The 18,575-nt window shown below is 53.4% G+C and overlaps 1 protein-coding gene across 1 annotated transcript in view; it reads left to right on the top strand.

Annotated features, from left to right (window-relative positions):
* USP40 (ubiquitin specific peptidase 40) overlaps positions 1–18,575 on the top strand; it is a 53,187-nt gene that overhangs the window by 12,575 nt on the left and 22,037 nt on the right. The window contains exons 7-17 of the mRNA XM_056121856.1: positions 219–362; positions 3,083–3,211; positions 4,290–4,388; positions 5,981–6,088; positions 8,084–8,381; positions 10,365–10,446; positions 11,967–12,138; positions 13,797–13,881; positions 14,811–14,881; positions 15,397–15,719; positions 17,521–17,644. Coding sequence (XP_055977831.1) covers positions 219–362; positions 3,083–3,211; positions 4,290–4,388; positions 5,981–6,088; positions 8,084–8,381; positions 10,365–10,446; positions 11,967–12,138; positions 13,797–13,881; positions 14,811–14,881; positions 15,397–15,719; positions 17,521–17,644 — 1,635 coding nt within the window. The remainder of the gene's footprint in view (positions 1–218; positions 363–3,082; positions 3,212–4,289; positions 4,389–5,980; positions 6,089–8,083; positions 8,382–10,364; positions 10,447–11,966; positions 12,139–13,796; positions 13,882–14,810; positions 14,882–15,396; positions 15,720–17,520; positions 17,645–18,575) is intronic.

Here is an 18,575-nt window from a genome sequence, read left to right as displayed (position 1 = left end):
GGGGTCCTGGGGCCTGGGAGATGTCTAGCCACACGGCCACCTTGCGCTGCAGCTGTGGTCCTGGTGGCCCAGCAGGAAGAGCTGGGTCCCGACTTGGGCATAGGTGACAGCACCGAGCCCCGGGGATGCTCAGGGTGTCAGAGAACTATGGCGAGAGCCCTGGATTCTTCCCCGTAACTCAGAATTGGAAAAAATATCTTTTTCCTTTCTTTCAACAGTCAGCCAAGTTACGCAAGCTGCCGCCCTTTCTGACGGTTTCCTTGCTGCGGTTCAGTTTTGACTTTGTCAAGTGTGAGCGCTACAAGGAGACCAGCTGTCACACCTTCCCTCTCCGGATCAACCTCAAGCCCTTTTGTGAACAGGTTCGAACGGCCTCCCCTGGAAATTCTTTTGGGTTCACGGCGGGTGTCTTTGCCGCCCTGACTGGCCGCTGGCCGCGGGTGGCAACTCCGGCCCCAGCGCTGCTCCTGGGTCAGGCGGCCACGTCGTGACCGGCCCAGTCAGGACACTAGGACGAATCAGCATTCCCGTACGTGCTCCTGGTGGTGACACACAAGTGTCCTCAGACGGTGCCAAAAAGCCACGTGGCCTTGGGGGCAGCGGGCAACGGGCTGGACTCTCCCTTGGCTGAGAATCACCAAGTTCTTTATTATCGTCCGCTCGAGTCGTGGCCTCTGGTTGTTTTTTGTTTGTTTTTGTTTTTTTAATTTGGCTCCCCTGGAAACATCTTCGAAGTGAAAGTTTCAGAGCAAAATTAGAAATACTTTCACATCAGAAAAATTGCCTTTTATAAAAATTAAAAAAGAAAAATTGCCTTTAATACGTTTCTTGGTGTGTAGATGCAGTAACGAATGGCACGTCTGGGAGTGAATTGGCAGTTGAGACTTTACGAGGCCAAAATGTGTGATGCTTAAAGACAGGAAAGGAAAGACTGGGAAAACAATCTAATCAGTAGAACAATATAATCACTGGGGCTGGAGCAATAGCATAGCGGGTAGGGCGTGTGGCCGACCTGGGTTCGATCCCCGGCATCCCCCAAGCACCACCAGGAGTGATTCCTGAGTGCAGAGCCAGAAATAACCCCTGAGCATCGCTGGGTATGACCCAAAAAGAAAAAAAAATAACAATATAATCACTCTATAGCCCTGGGTGTGGCACAGTCCCAAAGGATGTAGTTCTTACTACTGCTAGTCAGTGCTTCCATGTTAAAATCAGAACATTTATTAGCAAGCCTGTGGATTTTTCTGGGCAAGCTTAATTATTTTATTTTAATGTTCTTAAACTCAAATGGGCCTTCCTCTACCACAAGTCTAATTACCGAGCTTTTTATTTTTATTACACAAATTATTGTTCCTGTATCACCTCTGAGCCTGTTACTGGTGTGTGTAAAATTGGTTTTCTGATACAAGTTAATTTACTTGCCCCTCTCCTTTGGGCTTTGTCACCCGATTCCCATGCTGAAATAAGGAAACGTCGAGTGCCTCTTCTTTAGGAATCCACATTGGCTGTGCTGTTTGAAAATAGTGTTAGCCCCCCCCCCAACATCCCCAAACTCTTCCCTTTTTTTTTTTCTTTTTGGGTCACACCTGGCGATGCATAGGGGTTACTCCTGGCTCATGTACTCAGGAATTACTCCTGGCGGTGCTCAGGGGACCCTATGGGATGCTGGGAATCGAACCCGGGTCAGCCATGTGCAAGGCGAACGCCCTACCCGCTGTGCTCTCGCCCCAGCCCCACACACATCCATCACTTTAACTAACTCTCTGGGCTTCTCACTTATCTTTTGCTTGAGCCAGATATTTAAAAGTTTTAAAGTGCTGCCCGGGGCTGAAGACATAGTTCAAATGTGTCTAGGATGTACGGGGTCCCAAGTTTGCCCCCTGGCACCAGTGACCAACCCTCCGAGCACCACTGAGTACAGCCCTGGTGGCTCCCAGCCAGTGACCCTTCGGGTCAGTGTTGGTCCCCCGGTTTCTTCTGGATACGGCCCACGGCATAAACCCCTGCTTCCTGTACAGTTATACCGTCTAAGACAGGTAGTCTCATGCAGAGTACTGCGGTCTGAAGGAGATTCTTTTTTTACCCAAAAAAAAAAGGCCAGTGTGAGTCTCTCTTGGGTTCATCATAATCTTAGGGCCACGATGACTGCAGGAAAGGGTGGTCCTAGGATCGACCAGTCTGGAAAGTCCATTTGGATCTTGGCTCTGAGGGCTAGTGGACATACTTTGCATGCCAAAGGCCTGGCTCCAGTCCCTGGCACCTAATGGTTTCCTGAGCACCGTTGGGTGAGTGTGCCAGCTCGTCTCTGTAATTGCTACATTCCCATTACGTGCAGAAGAACAATGTCAGGAGGAGTGCTGGGGGCTAGGGAGCACTCTGTCGTTGAGGCCTGGCAATAGACTGGCTGGCACGTGGGGCAGAATTCAGCAGCTACAGAGTACACGTATGCAGAAACAGAGTACGGATGCAGCAGATACATACGCAACAGAGATGCTTTTCTCTGGCTAAAAACTCCCAAATGACTAGATGATAATAGGACTCAGATACAGGTGCTTCATTATTATATATCATAAATAGATATTTCATTATCATACTGACTTACATGATCTTTTCCCAAGTTCATAAAAATAGAATCTTGGGCCAGAGCGATAGTACAGTTTGTAGGGCCACTTGTCTTGTACTCAGCTGACCAGGCCAGGCCTTGATCCTTGACATCTCATCTGTTGCCACCAGCCCCCCCGCCCCCCAAAGCACCGCCAGGAGTAATTCCTGAGCGCAGAGCCAGGAGTATATCCTCAGCACCTCTGGGTGGACCAAAAAAATTTCATGAAAATGTTTAAAAGATGGAATTTAGTTGATGTTCTGTGTTTAATCACTGATACTGTCCCATCTAAAGACTTTGAAAATTTAAAGTTGATTTTTCAAATTTTACCAAAGATGCTATTAAATAACAAGAAACAGTAAAGTTTCCTGGTAAATTCAGTAGTTGGGATTCTTTTCTCTTGGGTTCTGTGTCTTTCTGGTTTTTTTTTTTTTCTGACAATGTTTATGGTTTTTGTTTTTGTTTTTGTTTTTTTTGCAGAGTGAATTGGATGATGTAGAGTATCTGTATGATCTCTTCTCGGTTATTATACACAAAGGTGGTTGCTATGGAGGACATTATCATGTGTATATTAAAGATGTAGATCATTTGGGAAATTGGCAATTTCAAGTAAGTGTAGAAATTAGAAATACCTTTGCAATTTTCTTTTCTAGTCCTACCATTTTGATGAGAATTATCTTTTGCCGCTTGTCGTGTGTTCGCTTGAGAATATTTTTATAGGCACTGAATGTTAATACAGGTAGTTAAAAATTTTTCTAAATCATGTTGCACTTAATGAACACGCCTTGTTTATGCAACACAGCCTGTCTCCAGGTGTTACTGCTTTGCTGGATTTGGGCAAACATGCACCATTTGCGCGCACACACACACACATACACATACACACACACACACACACACACACACACACGTCAGGGCGCTTTTATTCTTCCCCTGGGAATAAGACATCGCTTTCCGTTTCATAAAAGAGCTTCCTTGAAAGCTCATCGGTAGTTAGAACATTTCTCAAGCAAACATTTCCCCGGCATCTTGAGGGACAGAGCTTGCTAATGGGACTCTGGTTCTAGTGGCTTTGCCGAGGGAATTTTAAAGTGTTTCTAAATGACTTTATAGCCTGAGTTGGATGATGAGGAAAGGCGAGGGGGTGTTCAGCCCTGAAGGAAGGCTTCTCAGGCCAAGGACATGGCGCTATCGGCAAGCACAGGCAACCAGGATCTATTGGCTTGATAACAAAACCTCCTGATAAGATTTGTAGGGTGTGGGCTGGAGAGAGTACCGGCGTTAAAGGCCTTTGCCTGACACCTGGCCAAACCCAGTTCAATCCCCAACGCCTCATATGGTCCCCCCGCGCACCACCAGGTTTGCCCAAATCAGCAAGTTATGTGGAAGTACTGGAACTCATTGATTGTATTTGCCTGCCGGGCACCGTGCGTTATGCTAGTTTGCAGATGATATCCGAGTAGGGAAGTAATTCATCTAGACCGTGGACACAGAGCCACATTCAAACCCAGCTGTGTCTGTTCTGTTCTTAGGAACTTGGGCCAAGGTCATGTAAGTTAGTGTGATAGGCATGTGCAAATGATGGGGGCTTTTCCATCTTCAGATCTCCATGGATCGGACGTTCCTGCTTCCTTAATTACCTTTCGAATGATTAGCAATAGCCATGCTTTATTTTTCTCCCTCTTAGGAAGAAAAAAGCAAGCCAGATGTGAATTTGGAAGGTGAATTCCAGAATGATGACGAGAGTGCAGACCCGTTGAGGATTCTAAGAGCAATATTACTGGAGGTACAGATGAAGGAGAATGCATATGTTCGTTCCTGTATGTGTAGATTAGATCCGTGAGTGTGTGTGAGGTTTAGTTGTCCATATTACGGCTATTCTGTCTCTCTGCCCCTTCACCCACCCCCCACCCCCCTCCCCCGCTCTTAGGATCTTTTGCATGTCTGTTAAAAGCTTTTGGTTGGCTCTTTTGGGTTTTAAAAAAAAAATACATATTCAGTGGTAGAAAATTTGAGAGAAGAAAACAACTCTGGAAACTCCAGGACACAGGTTAAAAATATATAAATCAAGCAGTCATTGTTAAGTAATATGCAGATAGGTTTAAGAACATCCATTCGGTTGAACCAGGTCCCATCTTTAACTGCCTTTAAAGGCTCTTTTCAATGCCATAGTTGAAGTTTTGGGGACTCCATACTCAAAATAGGAATTTCCAGGAAGAGATACATCTCTGAGTGGTGGAGGAGGGGGCAAGGGGATGGCACATCCGGCTGTGCTCCGGGATGACTCCTGGCAGTGCTCGGGAAACAGATGTGGTCCCCAGGATTGAACCCAGGCCGCTGCTTGCAAGAAAAGCACTTTCGCCATTGTACAATCTCTCCAGCTGCAAGAGAGACGTTTCAATTCATAATAATCGCTCTTGTCCTCTTTGAAAACTTGTTTATTCTTCAGAATATTCAGAAAGAAGAAAGTTGGCCCTATTTTACACTTAAGTATTTCTTTTGAAACCCTCACTTATCTACCAGGGAGTTAGCAAGCCTCTGAGTCTTTCTCTTAAAACGGTTTGCCTTTGGGCTTTTTTCTAAATGGTGTTCTCTCTTTAATATGTATTTCTCTCTTTATACTCTCTCTGTCTCTCTCTCTCTCTCTCTCTCTAAATGTATTTCAATAAAAAATATTCGCTTCCCCCAACCTTCCCCCAAAATTGCAAACTAGTTTGGCACGTGGAAAGTGTCAGAATCCGCATTTTCTAACCCAAGGTTTCCTCTGCTTTTTTTCTTGCTTCCTTCCCTCTTCCTCTGTGTTCCTAAATTTCAATTTGACTTTTTTGGAAGGTTGCACCCTACTCAGTGGTGCTCAGGGGCTGCTCCCAGCTCTGCTTGGGGGTTGGCTCTGGAAGGTCTCGGGGGCCGTGGGGATTGAACCCGGGCCTCCAGCGTCAGAAAGCAGCTCTGAGCCCGTCAATCCATTTCTCCACCCCAAAGAAATTTTAAGTTCCCCCTCTTTTGGAGGGGGTGTTGTGGTACCTGCGGCTGAACCCGTGACCTCACAGCGTGTGAGACAAGTGCTCCAGTGCTCAGCTGCACTCAGTCCCCTGCTTTTTATGGGGCTGGAGCCATAGGACAGTGTGTTGGGCACCGCCAGGAGTGATTCCTGAGTGCAGAGCCAGGAATAAGCCCCAAGCACCGCCTGGTGTGGCCCCCAAAACCAACCAACCAAACAAAAATGCCTCTATATTTTTGACATGCTCAGGGGTAATTGCACGGTTGCCGTAGTCGGCCTGTTGAATTAGGTCCAGTTCTGCCGCCTCCTTGGAGCTGAGCGCACCGGTGGTTAAATGTCATCGATTTTCCTAGAGCACTTTGTGTTTCCTTTTTAAGGAGGAAAGTAATCAAATTCCTGTTGACCAGCTGGGCCAGAGACTCTTGAAGAAGATAGGCGTATCTTGGAACCAGAAGTTCCGGAAGCAGTGCGGCTCCCTGAGGAAGGTAACTCCGCTCTGCCCAGGACGCGGAACCTGCTGGTGTGCCGTGTGTCGCGGTCCGAGTCTGTGCAGCTGCTGATCCTGGAATCGAGAAGCCAGCAGGATAGAGAGGGGGGTCTTCTAAACCCCACGCACGCTCTTACTTTTGCTTTATTTTAAAATTGTTTTCTTTGGCATACCCAATATACCAAATACCAGTAACAGTGATGGTTCTCATTCTCCTAACCCTGAAAGAGCCTTGAATATGGCACTTTTAAAAAAAAAAAAATCTCAGGGCGAGGAGGAAGGAGACGTTACTGGGGCCTGCTCGAGGCAATCAGTGAACAACAGGATGGTCGTGATCGTGATTCTCTGGGGGGGGAAGGGTTAGGGTTACACCCAGCAGTGCTCGCGGGCTGTTTCTGGCTCTGTGCTTGGGAGTGAGCCCAGTGGTTCTCCATGGGACCATCTGCAGTACCGGGAATGTGCACAAGCGCATGCCCACGGCCTCTTGTGCTCGCCAGTGAGAACTGTGTCTGTGTTTGCGTCGTGTCAGTTTACCCGACTGAGCGTTTCAGCGGTCAGGCCACGCTCTCCAGAGTCTCTTCCTACTTCAGAGATTTTCCTCTTCACCTTCGCTCTTAGCAGTTTAACGATCACGCGTCTCTGAGGTTCTCTGAGTTTATCTTCAGGCTGTTGCCAACTTGGGGCACCCATCCGACCTTTCAGTTGTTGCCCTCCTGTCTCCGGGATTTGTGGGTGGGGGTTTGGAGCCACACAGTGGTGCTCGGGGTCCCTCCGGGTGGTGCTTGGCGACCAAGTGATGCCGGGGATGGAGGCCGCGGCTCAGCCTGCTGGGTGTTTCCTCGCCTCCCTTTTCTTTCTGCCCCACTACTTCTCCCTGTTTTATGCCCTTTCCCCCCCAAATTGACTGTTTCAGCTCCGGCTACGAGCCGTGTTGGCCGGCTGCTGTGCAGAGCATCTAGCCCCACTGTCCACTGGTCAGGGCAGGCCCAAAAACCCACAAAGGAAAGAAATGAAAGACAGTTTATAACCCAGAGACTTGGAGTTGTCAGCATTTTATTGTCCCCCGCCCCTTTGATTGTGGGGCCACACCTGTCATGCCCAGGGCTTCCTTCTGACTCTGTTCAAGGGTCACTCCTGGTGGGGCTCAGGGGACCCTGTGGGGTGCTGGGGATCCAACCTGGGGTGGCTGCGTGCAGGGCAAGCACCTACCCACTCTACTATTGCTCCAGCTCCATTTTGTTACACATTTTTAAAAAAATTGCTGGAAAACTACAGAAGGAGTTTCGTGCTTTGTGAAGATTACATATGATTCAGACATGTACATGTGAGGGCCTAGGTTCAACCCCTGGCAACGAATAATCCCCCCCCCAGTAATATTTTATTCTATTTATTTATTTATTTATTTATTTTTGGGTCACACCCAGCGATGCTCAGGGTTTCCTCCTGTCTCTGCACTCAGGAATCACTCCTGGTGGTGCTCAGGGGACCATATGGGATGCTGGGAATCAAACCCGGGTTTGCCGCGTGCAAGGCAAACGCCCTACCCCCTGTGCTATTGCTCCCGCCCCCCCCCCCAGTAATATTTTAATATCCCTTCTACCCAGTATGTTTCATTGAAATGCTTTTTACAGAGAGAATTATTGAGATATAATTTAACATGAAAGCCTGGTCACTTTTTCCTTCTATAGACCTATTAGACTATTTAACGGAGAATACTGCAATCTAAATCTCTTATTATGGCCCAAATGGATTTTTTTTTTTTTCTCCTAGCTCACAAGTAAAGATGTTGTAGGGAAACACGTCTGGGCCAGGCTGTGCCCTCAGTGGCAGGGTCTCTGCCCGGGACGATCTCTGGTACCACAGATGGAAGAGAAAGGAAAGGAGGAATAAATTAAGCTCAATTGCAGCATGGAAGAGCTGGGTTTATTTTTTCAAATCATGTCCAGCCAAACACTGTTTTATTAACCTGGAATCTGTTTGTGTTCCGGCACAGTTCTTACAGCTGCATCCACAGGAGTTTCAGCTCAGTTCCGATGAAAATACTGTCAGTCTGTTGAGCTGTGGGCCCCAGGCCGAGTCTGCGTCCCGAAGGAGCGACCAGCCTGGTCTCAGGACACTCCCTTCAGATCCCCCAGCGGCGGGCGACCCAGCCTCCTGCCCCCACTGGTTTGATATCAACGACTCCAAAGTGCAGCCGATCGCGGAGAAGGACATCGAGCAGCAGTTCCAGGGGAAGGAGAGCGCCTACATGCTGTTCTACCGGAAGTCCCAGTTGCAGCGGCCACCTGAAGGTAGGGGGGGCGGAAACGCTCCTGTTGGAGTTGAGCTGACGTCGGTGCGCTCTCAGCCTGCGAAAGGGAGGTTCCTCCTTGCAACTTCTTTTAGTTTGTTTTGGGGTCACACCCACCATCGATCGCTCAGTTCTGGGGACCCTGTGCCAGGGGTGGAGCCCGTGTCCGCTGCACGCTCTCGGCCCCCCTGCCCTAGCTCTCCAGCCCAGCTTGACCCGTTTTTTTATTTATTTTTTTTTTTCTTTTTGGGTCACACCTGGCAATGCTCAGGGGTTACTCCTGGCTCTTGCACTCAGGAATCACTCCTGGCAGTACTTGGGGGACCCTGTGGGATGCTGGGAATCGAACCTGGGTCGGCCCCATGCAAGGCAAACGCCCTACCCGCTGTGCTATTGCTCCAGCCCCTTGGCCCGTTTTTTTAATATTTCAGAGTTGGCGCTGAGTGCAGTTTGCCCAATGAGGCTGACAGCCTGTTGTCCTGAAAGATAGGTTTCCACTTTGCTTTGGAGGAGGAGGAGACCACAGTTACATTTCCTTGAGGGGGGTGGGTGGAGGATGGGGCACCCAGCCGTTGTTCCTGGCAGGCACGTGCCTTAGCCCTGGCCCCGTTGCTAGATGCCAGAATCAAACGTCCTGTGATGGCCTTGGCTCTCATTTGACCTTTGACTTCTAAGCGGCCCTGGTCACATTTTCATCTGTTCCCTTGATTTCCTCTTCTCTGAACTTAATGTGTTCTCTGGGCAATTGAAAGGGCCTTAAACGCTCTTTGTTGAGCCTCTGAGAACGCTGAGAACCTGGGGGCTGCCCTGTGAGGACCTCCCCAGAGAGGAGGTGACGTGCGTGAGTCCATCAGGAGGAAGACTCATTCATCACTTCCCAACTCAAAAATAAAAAGTGTTAAGAAACGGGCTGGAGCAATAGCACAGCGGGTCGGGCGTTTGCTTGCACACGACCCGGGTTCGATTCCCAGCATCCCATATGGTCCCCCGAGCACCTCCGGGAGTAATTCCTGAGTGCAAGAGCCAGGAGTAACCCCCGTGCATCTCCAGGTGTGACCCCCCCCCCAAAAAAAATGTGTAAGAAACAGTAGTAGCCAAAAAAAAAAAAAGGCAGGGAATCTCTTTAGCTGGAGGGACACATGTGGTGAGAAAGATCCTCTGGAGAATGAGTTGTGGTCATTCTCCTAAGAAATAAGAAAGGACCACTTGCTAATTGCACATGAATCAAAGAAAATCAACTTTCTGGATGTGAACCCGTTCCCTGACCCAGCTGGTGAGCAGGAGGGGCTTTGCATTTTCCTGAGGGGAGCAAGATTTCCTAGTCGTCCTGGTGGAAAACACCGGGGCAGAGTTCCCAGTTCTAGAATGAGCACTGGCTGACAGAGAATGGCCGTGGTGGGTTCCGGGGCTGGAATGTGGGCGCACGCATACTTGGGTTCTATATGGAGGGAGTTTGGTGCCGGCACGCCTACCCTCACAGCCCACTCACAGCACAGAGCACTGTCGTGAGAGCCCCCTCCCCACTCAGCACCCCCAGGGCTGAACCATCTGTGGCTGGCACGTGCCCGGACTATCACCGTCTCCTTAAACCCTTCTCCCGGGCCCTGGGCAAGCAGCTCCGGGCCAGGGTACACAGAACCTGGGTGAGGTCTTGGGTGAGGTCTGCTGCGCCACTCAGACAAGCGCCTCAGACAGGAGGCCCACTCCTGCGCACTGCCTGGCAGCACCCAGGCCAGGTCTCTACCTCGGGAGTTTGCAGCTGTCCTGAGATCACCCACAGGCGCAACAGAGCAGGAGTCCACTGGGTTCTGTGCCGGTGGGCGCCGCTAGTCTGAGCCCACCGAGAGTTCTGGGGAAAGTCTAAGAATAGGGGCTGGAAGGGTGAGTCGCACGTGGGTGGCCGGTGTGGGCAGCACAGGTGCCGGTGGTCACCCACAGGCAGCACCCCATGGAGGCCGTGTGCTGACGAGCGCTTTCTCCGCAGCTCTCGCCAACCCGCGCTACGGGGTCCCCGGTCACTTGCTGAGAGAGATGGACGCAGCCAACATGGAGCTGCGGACCAGAAGGTAACTTTGGACTTGATCAGGGAGAGAGAGAGAGAGAGAGAGAGAGGGAGAGAGAGAGAGGGAGAGAGAGAGAGAGAGAGTGTTGGGGGGGTGACTTTTTCCCCGAAGCCATCTCGACCGGGAGGGAAGGAGTAACGCCCGTGGCATGGCCACTGCTGGGTGTACAGGGGAGTCGAGGAGGCAGCGGGCTCGGTGAGCTGGTCAGCCAGCCGCCCTCACGGCTCTGAAGTCCGGGGCCAGTGGTCAGTGATGGGGCCAGCAGGGGGAGGGTGGCGTCGGGGCGGGAATGGGTCCTACAAACTCTGGGCCGTCATGTCAGCTGGGGAGACAGCCAAGCCTCAGAGCACACCGGCCCCAGTGGACGTCCAGCCTGGGACCCTGAAACCTGATTTGCTCACAGACAGGGTCCATGAGGGTACTCGGTATCCTCGTGGTCTCCTCGTGACCCCAGGGGCAGCTGCTGGGACTGTGACCAAAGATGCCAACAGATATCAAGACTGGGGACTGGAGTGATAGTATAGCGGGGAGGCATTTGCCTTGCATGCGGTTGACACGGATTCGATCTGTGGCATCCTATATGGACTCCCGAGCACCGCCAGGAGTGATTCCTGAGTGCAGAGCCAGGAGGAACCCCTGAGCATCGCCGGATGTGACCCCAAAAGCAAAAAAAAAGAAGAAAGAAAGAAGAAAAGAAAAGAAATTAAGACTGTTTGGGGCCATTCCTGGCATTCCTGGCAGTGCTCAGGGCTCACTCCTGGCGGTGCTCAGGAGACCGTGTGGGGTGCCTGGGCTTGAACCCCGGTCAGCTGTGTACAAGGCAAACGCTGTCCCCACTGGACTATTGCTCCAGGCCCAAATCACCAGTTTGTAAAAGAATTGTCAGCTCCCTTGACCGAGTTCGCCCACTTGATTACTACTGCTGTGTCCAGCAGCCCATGAGGAGTGTTGCCATCTGAAAACAAGTGTTGCCTTTGTCCAGGCCTGGACTGTGACCGGAATGCCCCCCCCCCCCCACACGCTCCCTCCCTGAGAGAGAGAGAGTGTAGAACCAGGTACTCCTGTGTGTAGCCAGCCCCGGCACTGTGGGTAGTACCTGAGTACCCTGAGCGCAGAGCCGAGAGTCAGCCCTGAGCACTGTTGGGCGTGGCCCAGTCACCCCACGACCTTCTCTCCACCCCCCCAAAAAAGTAAGGCTGAAACAGGAGTTGGTGCGGCTGGCCCCTCACGTGACGGCTGGGCAGGCCTGGGTGGGTCTGCCCGCTCCCTGTCGTGCTCTGAGCACGGGCAGATACAGAGGGCCCATGCGTCCGACTCCTGGCCCCGCTGGTCCCGAAGCCTGTCGGGGCTGACTGGCTGAGCGTTGGGAGGCTGGGATGATCCGGGTGGCACGTGGGGGGAAGAGGGGAAGAGGACGCGGATTGCAGTTCCCCGGCCAGAGTGGAACTGTCTGAGACGGGAAGCGGAGTTTGCGAGGGCTGTGTCCGCAGCAGCCCCAAAGCATCGTGCGCGTCCCTCCGCAGGGCACAGTGCAACTCCACAAGCAACAGCTTTGAGCTGCATCTCCACCTTGGCCCCCACTATCATTTCTCCAACGGCGCCCTGCACCCCGTCACCTCGCAAGCAGAGAGCGTGTGGGATCTGACCTACGACAGGGGGAGGACCTTGGGGGACCTCCGGCAGTCCATCTTCCAGGTAAGGGCGCCCGCCCCCACAGACCCCTCCCGCACGGTTGGGCGGTTGTGTGTGTGTTGTATTCTTCGTGTGTGTGTGTGTGTGTGTGTGTGTGTGTGTATAGGGGAGGGAGAGAGGGAGTGGGGGATATGGTCAGAATTTTTAAAACTTTTTTATTTTAATTTTTCTAATTTTATTTTCATGAAGTTGTTCACAATAACTGATTACACTCGATATGTCAACACCAAGCCCACCACCGTTACTTCAAAGTTTACTGCCACCACTCAAGCCTGCCCCCAGGCAGATGCTAGATCGTTTATTTTGTATTGCTTGTTTTGACCTGCTCCGGTTCTGACCTGGGCCGGTTCACCCCTCCTTAGGCGACCTGGTGGTCCTCCGCTCCCGGAGGGTCACCATATTGATGCCAAACTTAGTGTGGACCCCTGATCAGCATAGCGCACTACGGCCCAGAACTCCGGGACTCAAGTGATCCTCTGGCCTCAGCCTCCCGAGTAGCTGGGACTCTGGGCGCGCGCACAGGACGACAGTGCTACAGTGCCAGTGCTACTGCTTGTTGCGAATAGTCTGAGATGTCTGTAGGGGTCAGAGTCGGGGAAAATAGAAAATGTACGGTCTGTTTTGTTTTTCAGAAATAAAACATGGTCTCTGAACGACAGTCATCAAAATTAGTAGCATGGTCCTCCCGTTGTTCATCGATTTGCTAGAGCGGGCCCAGTAACATCTCCATTGTGAGACTTGTTACTGTTTTTGGCATATCGAATACGTCACGGGTAGTGCCAGGCTTTGCTGTGCGGGCGAGATACTCTCGGTAGCTTGCTGGGCTCTCCAAGAGGGGTGGAGGAATCGAACTCGGGTCGGCCTCATACAAGGCAAATGCCCTACCGCTGTGCTATCACTCCGGCCCGTCAAAATTAGTAACTTCAAAAAAATTTTTTGGACAAGACGAAGTCAGTTTCTTTAACTTCAGTTGAGTTGAGTGATTTTTTTTTTCCCTCCACAATGTTGGACTAGTATCAAGATTTATAAAATTAGTATATTTGTGAACCTTTGCATTAAAAGCCCATTTCTGAGGCTGGAGACAGGACAGGGCACGGCACTTGCCCGGTACGCAGTGCCCTAGCCTGGGTTGGGTCCCTGCACCACACAGGGACCCCGGACACTGCCGGGTCACCTCGGCGTCCAGAGCCAGGAAGAGTCCCTGAACCCCACGCACACTGCCAGGCCAAATCTGCCATGTTCCCTCCCTTGGTGACTCCTCCTGGGGGGCCGCCAGGTTTTCAGTCTGTCTGTTTTCTCAGAAGTAATCCCCGGTGCAGGTGGGCGGGGGGTACCACACTTCATCCCAGGCAGAGGGAACTCGCTGGAAGGGCAGGAAATAGACTGACCCTCGGGGTCTCCTCAGCCCCTGGAGTCAGATCTAAACCCTAACTGACCTGGTGCCTGCAGGGCTGTGTGGGCAGCTGGGCCCAGACTAGGCACTGATCACTCGCTGCCTGGCTCTGCCCCGCGTCGGCCCGATGTCAGGTCAGCTCCCAGCCGTGACTCTCTGGGGAAAGGCAGGTCTGACCTCCTGCCGGCCCAGCCTGTTCTCCTCTGGCCTGGGCCTGGGCCAGGTCTGGGACTGAGCACTGTTCCTTTCTCTCCCCATTGCCCTCTAGCTGCTGGAGTTCTGGGAAGGAGATATGGTTCTGAGTGTCGCCAAGCGTGTGCCCGCGGGCCTCCACGTCTACGAGACCCTGACTGGTAAGTAGCATGTGTGCCCACACATCTCGTTGGCCGGCTCCCCGTCCCTGCCGCCTCCTTCGCCGGGAGCTTGGCATCACCTTGGCAGTTTGGAAACAGTTTCTCCAATTTCAGGCGCCTCCAGTTTATGGAATAGTGACACTGTGCTGACATGGACGTGACCTCACTTTCCAAACTTAAAGCTACCTTTCTGTCAGAGTCGAATCGTTGGAAGTTTTGGGGCTCTCCCGTGTTACGACCTTTTCGGCACTTGAATCTGGCGTGGCTGTTTTTCCCCTGACTCTCAGTGCCCGATTTGAGAGCAACAGTCAGGAGTTGCATGCTTTGGTTCCCCGAGAGCTTAAGAACTCCAGTTCCTTGGACGCTCGGAAGGACTGCAGGGGCTGGGGTGGCCCGGCGGCCCGAGCACGTGTTGGGTGGAATACTTGGGGCTTGGTCGGATCCCTGGCACTGCTGGCCCCCGGCAGGGCTGGGTGTGACCCAAAGCCAGAGGGAAGGAACCCTGGGTGCTTTTCATCGCCGATAAACAGAACAGGAACTGTGGCAGCACCACTTCCGCTGAGCCTGACGCTGTGCGTTTTTTCCTATGAAATAGCTCGTGGCTGGTTCACAGATTTCTTCTCTGGGGTCACAGAGGGAGCCCTGAAGCATAGCAGCTGCCTCTTCACAGTGGCACGGGCCACGACTGTTTCCAGGGACTCTCTTTCCCTGCCATGGTGCCCACAGAGATTGTGTGGTGACACAGAAGTGGTCACAGTGAAAGGGGCCGAGAAAGGGCTGGGAAGGGCTGGGAAGGCTGCGCCGGAAGTCGGTGTGAGCCCTGGACTCCTGCTGTTTCTCTGCGGTGAGAGCAGCACACGGACAGACGGACAGGCGTCTGTCTCGGCTCTGCCTGCAGCCCGGGTCTCACCAGCAGTCTTGTCCTCCAGGAGACAGCCTGACTCTGAACGATGCGGGGATTGACGACGGGGAGGACATCTTCGTCTGGAATGGAGCGCAGGTGAGGACGCACTGGCGACAGGCGGGTCCCCGAGTGGGTTCTTGTCATCGGGATGGAATTCTGCCCGTCACGCGGGCAGGCCATGGCACAGCAGGAGACTGGCAGGAGGAGCAGGCTTGGGGCAGCCGTGCTGGAGAGCGTCTGTCTGTATCTGTGTGTCGGAGTCCCCGTGGGCCGTTGGGGGGGACGCCGAGCGCTGAGGGGGGCCAGGAGGGGGGCGTGATGTAAAGGAGTGGGCAGGGAGGGTTGTTTCCCCCGTGTAGTCTGTGGCCCGTCTGTCTGTCTGTCCGTCTCTCTCTCTGCCCACCCTCGCCACCACTGTGGAGACCCGCCTCACTGTCTGCACGGCCCAGAGTTCTCTCATATTACAACACGGCAGAGGGAACCTTCCAGAGCCAGTGCTGAGGTTCTCCTGCCATAAAAACTCACTCTATGGCGGAGCGACAAACTGACAGCTCTGTGTCTTTTCCTGGGCAGATGCCAATCAGCATAACGGTTGTCTTGGTGTCACGCAGGTGGGCGGAGTCCCCATCGCCACCGGCAGCGAGAGTGAGCCGCTCCTCCTGAATGTCCTGCGTCCAGCCCCTGGCGGGGAAGGGGCCGAGGGCCAGCAGCTGGTGGAGTCCACGCTCGTCTTCCCGTCCAACGCGGACGTGGGTGCCGTGCTCGCGGCCTGCGCCCTCCCGCAGGGCGTCGTCTCCATCAGCAGCACGGAGCCTGCGGGCCCAGAGAGCTGGACCACCGTCCCCAAGGAGGACACGCACAGGACACTCCGAGAACTCGGGCTCTGCAACGGGAGCTCCATCTCCATCCGGGACTCCGAGTCTGGCGGCGGCAGGTACCACCCCAAGGGGAAAGCTCACTGGCACCGGAGAAGGGTTCGGGCTCAGACCGAGAACGAAGGGTGTGGTTCTTCCCACCCCAGACAGGCACTCCTCTTGAACCGCACCGGAAGTAGGAATGCTCTTGCATTTTGCAGATTTGTGATGTCACTGGGGGCATGAAAAGTGATCTAGGTGGGACTAGATGCGCTTTTGGGGGTGTTTTGGTATTGTTGGGGTTTTGTTTGGGTTTGGGGCCACCCCTGTCATGCTCAGGGCTTGCTCCTAACTCTGCGCTCAGGAATCACACTCCTGGTGGTGCTCAGGGGACCATGTGGGATGCCAGGGAATGAACCCAGGCTGGCTGCGTGCAAAGCAATTGCCTGCCCCGCTGTCCCATCTCTCCAACTCTCCAACCCCCTAGAGTAGCTTTCCAGAAAGCAGAATCCTGAGGCCAGAGAGACAGCACCAGGGTTAAGGCAGTAACCTTGGTACGTGGCCTCTCTGCCTCTGATCTGTGGTACCCCTGGGTAGCCAGGGAAGAAAGTGAGAGCCTGTCATGAATTCCCACTCAGCCTTGCCATGGAATCCAGAGCCCGAGTTTTCTTTTTTTTTTTTTGCTTTTTGGGTCATACCCAGCAATGCTCAGGGGTGACTCCTGGCTCTGCACTCAGGAATTATTCCTGGCGGTGCTCGAAGGACCATATGGGATGCTGGGAATCGAACCCGGGTTGGCCGCGTGCAAGGCAAGCACCCTCCCCACTGTGCTATCATTCCGGCCCAGAGCCCCGAGTTCTCTGAAAGGAGTTCATGAGGGTGTCAGAGTCAGAACTAGGTCTGTCAGGCTGGGTGGTCAGGATCCCTCAGGAAGTTCCCTTTCGCTTGGGGACTCTCCAGCTGCTCAAAGAGGACAGTAAGCCCCAGGGGACTCCCCCCTACTCTGGACAGCGCCTTCGACTCTCTCCTTGTCTGCCTGTCCCTGGACATTCCTGCAGTCGGGGAGGGTCCTCACTGCCCCCCTCAGACCTGCACATGACAAAAGCTCGGTTCCCAGTGACCCTGATCCTGTCTGTCCAGACGCAGTGGGTCCGCTCGCCTCACTGACCGCCACGCTGCCTGGGACAGTGGCCGGGACTCGGGGAGGTGGTCGCTCCCCAAGAGCACGTCCCAGCTGCGCAGCCGTTGGCGGGGACGTGAGTGTGTCCAGCTCTGGCTCAGCTGACAGTGTGCCCGGGCACGCTTGCTCCCCGGGCTGCCCCGTGCCTTCTCTGTCAGAGGGGTCGGTCACCAACAGCGGCTCTGCAGAGCTGTAGGGACTGACACACGCCCTCAGGGGTGGGCACCGGGCAAGTGCGGGAGCAGAGTTGGGCTTGGGGCCCCACCCTGAGCCCCGGGCTTCGGGACGCGCCTGGCTGCCTCTGCCCCATTAGCGTGCGTGGCCTCCACGCTGAGCCTCGGTGGGCCCCAGACGGTGTGTCAGGGCTGGGGGTGTTGTACCCCTTTGTCCAATACCCCACGCTGCGTGGAGGGAGAGTGTGGTGAGTGAGAACCAGGCGTCTGCGCAGGCACCGTCCCGCAGGAAAGCCCCCGGACAGGCAGACGGGCCGCGCCAACACGCGGTTCTCCTCGGTCGTCCCCGTGCCCGGCTCGCACACAGCTGCCCCGCGCGCCCGTGCGGGCAGGCGTTGCCTGACTGTCGCCTCAGAGCACTTCTCTGAGAGGCAGCCGCGATACCCCGTCTGCATGCAGGGTGGTCCCGGCCATGCGTGCTACCGTGCTCCCTGCGGACCCGTTCCCGACACATCTCTCTCCCTGCAGCCCACTGTCCGGGCACAGGAAGTGGACGGCGCCGACGGGTGAGGGCAGCTGGCTGCAGGTGGTGAATCTGTGCCCGGTAGAGTCGGGAGAGAAGCAAGTGAGAATCCCCGCGGCCGTGAACACAGTGAGTACGTGGTGACTGTCGTTGGTCTGGGCTGTTTCGGTGGGAACAGAGGGGGAAGCTTCACCAACGAGGGGCTTGGAGGGCAGCTGCCTCTGTTGGTGACATCTTAAAAACCAGCACTGCATCTCCAACAGCTGATCACGGCGTGTTTCCCTTTGCTGCCAAACAACACAGGCCCCTTCTCCCCTCCAAAGCCTAGAATTAAAATATGGAATTGCCTGTTGAAGTAGTCCTTGGAATCCAGTGGCTTTGGTGTATATAAAATGCTGCTTTTTAAGGGTATTTTCCATATTTTTAAAACCTGATGTTTGTTTTTGTGTTGCGTTTTTTGTTTTTTTGGGTTTTTTTTTTTTTTTTCGGTTTTTCTAGGTTGTTTTGTTTTTGCTTTTATTTTTGGCGGTGCTGGGATCCACCCGGGGCCTCATACATGTGAACAGGCCCCTCTGCAACTAAGCCACATTGCTGGCCCTGGTTTTTGGCTTCTCTTCAATTGCTTTACACCAGATTGTGCGTTCTGCAGAGTCAGCCGTTAAAACGGCCTTCCTTCACCTTCCACTTGAAGACTTGAGTCCTGGTTTCCTCAGACAGCTCAGGAATCATCTCTTTACGTTTGTGTAATGTCCATGAAGTTTCTTTCTGTAACAGCAAAGAAACTTACTGGGATGTTTCCTTCTATCTGACATGATCATTTCACAGCATATCTTCTGGTGGGGTACTGCGGGAGCGGAGACCAGTGCTCTGAGCTCCCGAGTGCCTGAGACCAGCACCCAATCCCTGAGGAACTCTTGGGACTGCCCCCCCCAGGCGAGTGTGGGCGCTGCCAGGAGGCGGGGGTCACACTGGCCAGTGAGCAGGCCTCCCCGAAACTTCCAGAATGTGCCCCGCATGCAATTTGGTCTGAACAAAACAAACAGGAAACAGGATAAATTGT

The sequence above is a fragment of the Sorex fumeus genome, unplaced genomic scaffold (assembly GCF_029834395.1).
Source record: "Sorex fumeus unplaced genomic scaffold, SorFum_2.1 ptg000005l, whole genome shotgun sequence".
In the NCBI taxonomy this organism is placed as follows: Eukaryota; Metazoa; Chordata; class Mammalia; order Eulipotyphla; family Soricidae; genus Sorex; species Sorex fumeus.
Note: the sequence above shows the minus strand (reverse complement) of the source record. Positions and strands in the feature narration are given on the sequence as shown.